Source organism: Sabethes cyaneus, chromosome 2, assembly GCF_943734655.1.
Source record: "Sabethes cyaneus chromosome 2, idSabCyanKW18_F2, whole genome shotgun sequence".
Lineage (NCBI taxonomy): Eukaryota > Metazoa > Arthropoda > Insecta > Diptera > Culicidae > Sabethes > Sabethes cyaneus.
Genome location: NC_071354.1, coordinates 133019794 through 133026567, shown reverse-complemented (window position 1 = coordinate 133026567; position 6774 = coordinate 133019794). Strand labels below are relative to the sequence as shown.

Sequence of the window (6774 nt, the reverse complement as noted above, 5' to 3'; positions counted from 1 at the left end):
TTCTGAGACGCATATTTAGGAAATTCCTTACTCCAGGTCTGAGATCCATTAACTCTAAAACATGCGCACGTCTCTATTTTGGACTCATTTTTAAAGAAATAGTTATACCAGATAGAAAATTAAACCGTGCAGATATGAAACGTGTTGGGCCGTGCCTCTTAACCGCCAGTTAGCTTCGAGGTATAACGCTGATCTAATAAGCCAATCGTCCTATGTTCGAATCTTGGCAGAGTAGTGCTGCTAGATAGAGTCAGTGGGATCCTTGCACTAGCCCCGTAACTATTCTGTACTCTACTAGTCGGCTGCAAAGTCTGTCGTTAACGGAAGGTCAAATCTTAAAAAGACAAATTAGTCCAAGGCTTTGCTTTTTTGGGCCGTGCCTCCATTTAGTGCGAGATTGACATTAGTAGGGGAGATAAGTTAAATCCCCTTAGTATTTGATCGCCTCCAATATATTTTCATACCTTTGGTTAAGTCATTAAGTCGATTGATAAAAATCTTAAGTTCTCTTTCGCAACTTGAAATACTTACGACGAAAACTCTATTCATTACAAAGTAAAACCAATCTGGGGCTAGTTGACTTCTTGAACATTGTGTAATCGCTATTGGTAAGCTTGAAATGGGAATTCGCACTCATGGAAATTTACTTCTATGTAAACAAAACCAAAAAATCCTTTTAATAGCATTATAATTCTAAAGTTTAATTTTGCTGCACTCAGCCGGTAGCATAAAGATTATCAAACATCCCTAAAATAGTCATCTCGTGCTTTAAAGGTGGCAAACGGTGTCCACTAACCACAAGGCACAACTGCGCGGACTGAAACAAATCGATGCTGGCCGATCATAAATTAAACCTTGTAGCTTTCAAGAGCCGTGTAGCGTCGTACAATAAAAAAACGACAGCAATCCAAATAAAACAATAGATTTTTGCGCGCGATTGCGTACAATTTCACGTTCTTGGGTCGATGTTTATTTCTGATCCGTTTTTTTCCGTAACGTTGGTTCTGATTGAGAACGGGGATATAAAAAAAGAGGAAGTCGAAGGTGCCGATGAGAACATGTTGCAACGATGGTGTGAAAAATGTAAAATCAAACTGTGCTGGGGCTACTAAATTGCATCCTTTTGTTGTGGTGTTTTAGGTTTCTTGCAATGCACTCCGTTCGTCTTCGTTGATGTCATCAAATTTGCAACCAATGCACAATTAAGGTAGCATGTTTTTGTCAAAAGAACAAAAAATGCAGATTGTTTGTATATAAAAAAGTATGTTCCGCTTGGTGTGTGGGAATCCATCAGGTCAGGACTTTGATTGATTAAGCATTGTATTATTTACATTGTTTTGTTTTTCTTTTTTAACTTAGTATTTACAATAATAATTGTTGAAATTTCGATTCATTTCATTTCATTTATAGCAATAAGCTGTACAAAACGAAAACTTCCCAGCGGTTATCTTTCACTAATAAACCATTTAAGGTTGAGGCAATAATTAAAAGCATCTACTAAATTTTTATCAAAAACGTTCTTCTAAATTACTTGGATAATATCAAACAGTAGGGTAAACTCATCGCAAAACCTTACGCCTTTTCCCACACCAGTAACCCAAGCCCGAATCCATAAAGAGTTTTAAGTAAGACTTTATTCTTTTACACTTCCTAAACTAGATATCTTCGCGAGGTGCCATCCCTCCGTCCGCGAACAGTGAGCGTAAATATAGGAAGGAGTTAAACCTCTTGCCATTAAACCGATAAACGAGGTAATTTTCGAAAATAGTTAAATAAACAAAACCCTAAAAGCATCGGGAAAAACAGACCACCACAAAATTGAGCCGCAAGCGGAGGACTACCATAAAGAAAAAGTTCAAAGAGAAGCAGAAAAAAGAGGGAAGATGCGTGGGAAATTAAGAGCAACTGAGCAGATCGGCAGTTAGCGGGTAGCATTCTCGTTTACGAAGTTTAGCATCTCAGTACTCCTAATCCTTTCTAATGCAAAGTCTAATGGTATTAATTATTATGTATGCAAATAAATAATTAGGATGAAACGATCTGTGTGCAGTGCTGAAGCTAATGTTTCGTCAAAGGTGATTTTATGGAAATTTGTTGGAGATGTGTTAAGCAGAAAAAGGGACGGTCGATCCCGCAAAAAGGATTATCCGAAGTTGCGGAAAGATGCTCATTTGGTAAATGAATGAAAACATTTATCTGACTCCCAAAATAGAGGCGTTGAGCTTTTCAAAAGAATATTTCCAATGTTTGCATTCGAGCTTTAAACCGATAATAGCCTTAGCTTATTATAGGGTGATGTTGTGGTCGGTTGTAATTAATTTTATTATTATTCCGCAGTCCTTGCTGAAAACTGAAGTCACTTAATGCGTCAGCAGGTAAAATTGCAATATGCAGGTTTAGTTCCGGAATTTCCATGAATAAATTTTCTCTCATTGTCACAGTATTAAACCAAAGCCATTATGCTTTATATTCAATATATGTACCAATATCTATTCGTGAAGAAATGATTGTTAGAGAATTCTCTGAAACTCAATTTGCTTTACAATATTATTACAGACATTGTTACTTTTTTCAAACGATCTCATTTGCCTTATTCTTATTTACTAGCCCTATACTAGCAATGCCAAATCTACAAAATGTTTAAGCCTTGGTTGATTTATGGCCTTAGTTTTCTATATTTAATTATAAAATTATCAACATATTTGATTTCACTTGGTTGATTTTCCTGGTCAATACTGAATTAATTAAAGCTACCAGAATAGAAAAAGATCTCTGCTGGGGTAATCGCAGTAATTAAAAGTTAATTACATTGCTGTACAGTAAAACAAACACTCCAGCTTCGTTTGCGTTTGAAGGACACACGCAAACATTTATTCGAGTCGGAAGTATACACTTTTCGCCAGAAACATTGATGAAGTGAACCCTCAGTTCCCTGGTTACATGTCAGATTGGTAAACGATGACGAAATGCCAAACGAAAGGATAGCTAGTTCATTCACAGACCAAGCCGAACCAAATAAAAGAAAGCCGTGCAAAAAGGGCCATTCCGGGATGTTTGCTCAAATTCTTATGCTCCGACGTCCACCACCAAATCGCCAATGCTGTTTGTAGGGATCTGGATCTGATATTCATTTGAAAAATGCACCCCCAGGAACCTAGGGTTATACTAGAAAGGCAGGATGGAATAGCAAAATGATAAACATTTTTGATGTCAATGTGAAGTATTTACTCAAACATTTAATAAAAAGAATTGATGGAGCACGAAAATATCTATTTCGTTCGATATGGGTGAGTAATTTATACGCTCTGGGACTTATTGCACCACGGTGTGGAATGATTGAAATTTATTGGATTGTTTATGGCTGATAATATGATACGCGCATTCATTTGTGATAACCAACAGTAGCTCAGGCTGGTTTCCTATTGATATAGTTGAGTAAATAAATAAGTTATTCGGCTTATCAACGGTATTTAATGATGTGTCTCGTTATTATTACTACGATCATTGTTATCATTTATATGATTCAAATTATTAATATTATTAATTAACATCACTATTGCCAAAAGAGTTATTTTTGAGCGTGAATATTTGCTGTTCGAAGTGCTAATGAATCAATATTTTATCAATTTTGTAGTATCAGAATAGAAAAAAAAACTTTCGTTTACTAATTTCGTAAAACTAATGGGAGTTTTATAGGTTGCTTTCGACAATACTTCAAAATAAATATTTTCTATACAGAAAATGTTCAACAAACAGCTACCCTTTATTCTTTCAGTTTCCTGCCCCTAACCTCCAAAACCCAGTGCGTCTAACGGATATACACACTATGCTCTTCCAACAGCCGATTATTTATTATCTGCCATAATAGCCAGATCAAAATAACATTGTTCAGTCAGAGTCCCATAGGATGGTCGGGGCGAAATAGTTGAGAAGGAGCAAATAAGAATTATAACAACACATCTCAGATCGATTTTCCATCCTTTTCGCTTCGGAAAATCATTTATATTTATCGAACAAATGGTTGGTCGGAGGCTGAGAACTGCATAGAAATCTTTGTATCGAAAAGTGTACAACCATGAACAAGCATCGACTATAAAAGTGTGTACTCACCCTTAAACCACCATGCAAGCGGAAGTAGAGGGTGAATGAAATGTGGGCAACGAAATATAAACAGTGTATAACGGGGCAAACGTTTGCATTTAGTAATAGTTTGTTTTAATCTTTCCCAATCTCAACATATATTTTAGTTAACTTAACAGTATTGTTTTGTCTTCCAAGACTACCAGATGAAACTTTTTAATAAGGACTCCAAGGATTATGTTACACATATATAGTATCTGTTTTAAAAACCTTGGCAGATACTGATTGAGCTCTAATAACAACTCAATGCATTAGCTAGTTGCAGTGGGCATGCACTCAGAACCCTCGAAATTTGTTTATAACTCCCATGCAACAAACGTTAATCATCTCGAAGATGCTAAAAAAAATTCTTGTTGTAAAACACATTAAAATATACAACTTTGCTGAATAGTGTAACATTTTTTCACTAAGACGAAAATTTAACAAGTTGGTTTTTCGGAGATTCCTTCGGAGTGCTCTTGATAGATTTTTTTTTTTTGAAGAAAAAATGAGTGCTTTCCTCTAAAAGCTGGTAGGTTTGCCCGAAGCTGCCCAAAATTGAACATTACATTAGTAGAACATTGTCGAACAATCGAGTGCAAAGTTATTGGGCAGAATTAATTTTTAAATGCTCTTTTTAAATAAATCATTATATTTCACAATGCGACTCGATAAATTCCGGGAATTCAACTTGCAGATTTACCATTTGTTTATAAACTTCAAACCGGCATTTGATTCAGTTAATCGAAAGGAGCAGTGGTGGATTATGCTTGAACACGGTTTACCATCAAAACTTATTAGACGTACGTGTGACCCTTGATGGCCTGGCAAAGGGTGAATATGTTCATGTACGTACCGGATGGCACAATATCTAGCGGGAATTCTGGAACACCTGGTTGGAAAAACGGAGTACCATGTACGCAACAGTTTTGATTTCGCCGAAGAAATATCTAAACTGCGGATTCCAGACGGTACCGTAATGTACTCTCTAGACGTAGTATCGCTCTACACCAACATCCCAACCGACGAAGTGTACCAATTTGTGGAAGAAAAATGGAATGACTTGCGGAACCACTCAACCATCCCGTGGGAGAGTTTTAAATCAGCAATGAAAACAGTATTGGAAGCATCTTTCTTTCAATACAACAACAAATTTTTCTCCCAAGTCCAGGGTGTACCTATGGGATCGCCTCTCTCTCCAGTTGTCGCTAACATCATAATGGAGAAGCTCGAAAAAACTACGTTAGCCACATTGACCCAAAAAAACATCTCGATTGAGTTTTACAAGCGCTACGTCGATGATTGTTTTTTAGTCGAAAAAGAGGACGAAATAAACATCGTTCTCCAAGAATTCAATAAACTACACGACACGATACAATTCACGGTAGAAAAAGAAACAGAATCGTGCTTAAGATTTCTGGATCTAACCCTATCGAGAAAAAACAACCAAATTGGAAAATCTTGGCATCCCAAGCAGAAAGACGGCCGATATCTAGACTTCTACTCGGAGAGCCCCTTTGCGCACAAAGTAAATACAGTCACAGCGCTTTTTGATCGTGCTCTAAAGTTAACTGATCCAGCAAAGAGAGAAGAGAGGATACAAGTGGCTAAAGATACACTACGCAAAAACAACTACCCCGATCAGCTGATAAACCGTACACTAGCAAACAGAGTGCATCTACTCTACAACACGCTTCAAAACACTGACAGGGAAGAGAAAACCACAAAGTACATATCACTCCCATACATCCCATGCTTAAGTGAAAAAGTGGCCAAAGTATTGCGCAAACATGACGTCACAGTGTCGCACAAACCATGCAATAAAATGAAAGATACTATTTTCACTAAGCTGAAAGACAAGATCTCCAAAATGCAACAAACTAACGTGGTATATAGCATACCGTGTGGTGGATGTAGTGACAAAGTGTATGTAGGACAAACATCGCAAACACTTGAAAAACGTTTGCAGCAACACCAAAGCTCAATCCGGACTAAATCGTCGATGACTGGACTCACACAGCACGCAGTGGAACAGGGCCATGTCTTCAAGTTCTCTGAAACAGCTATTTTAGAGCGAGAGAGCAACGAAGCCAAACGATTGAACGGTGAAACACTACATGTAAAACTGCGCGAGGGGAAAACGGTGAATTTACAGCGGGACGCTCTGAGTTTCTCCAACGCATATGACGGCGCCCTGCACAAACTAAGAAAGTTTGAACAGAGCAGAAGACCAACCCCACACGGCACGGGCAGCGTCGCCGTAAAGAATAACAGCGGGCAACAAAAGTGTTGCACTGTTTTATAAGAACTGTTTATATAAATCTGATGATGGCTGAACAGCTATAAAGTAAGCCGAAACGTAATAAACGAAACGTAGAGGAAAGTTCAAAAGTTTCACTGATTTACATCAATTAGAAAGAAAATACATATGTTCATTCCATAACCTCAGTTCACTAACTCCTATCGCTACCTCCACGTGGTGCCAGCTGGGGTACGCAACCTCGGTTGTCGTACATTAACAGAGAAAGGGATACAGTGGCTCCCGCCCACCTTAATATGGCAGCCGTGTCAGCGTGATAGGGACCTTAGGCTAACAACCTACTATATCCAAAAACAGAAAAAAGGTTATGAAAATAAAAGAAGAAATCAACCTGG

The 6774-nt window shown here is 37.7% G+C and overlaps 1 protein-coding gene across 1 annotated transcript; it reads left to right on the top strand.

The window, feature by feature from the left end:
• Nucleotides 1-4978: 4978 nt before the first annotated feature.
• On the top strand, nt 4979-6424 carry LOC128736019 (uncharacterized). The gene has a single exon (XM_053830503.1). It carries the CDS (start codon nt 4979-4981, stop codon nt 6422-6424), a length of 1446 nt encoding a protein of 481 aa, XP_053686478.1.
• The last annotated feature ends 350 nt before the right edge of the window (nt 6425-6774 follow it).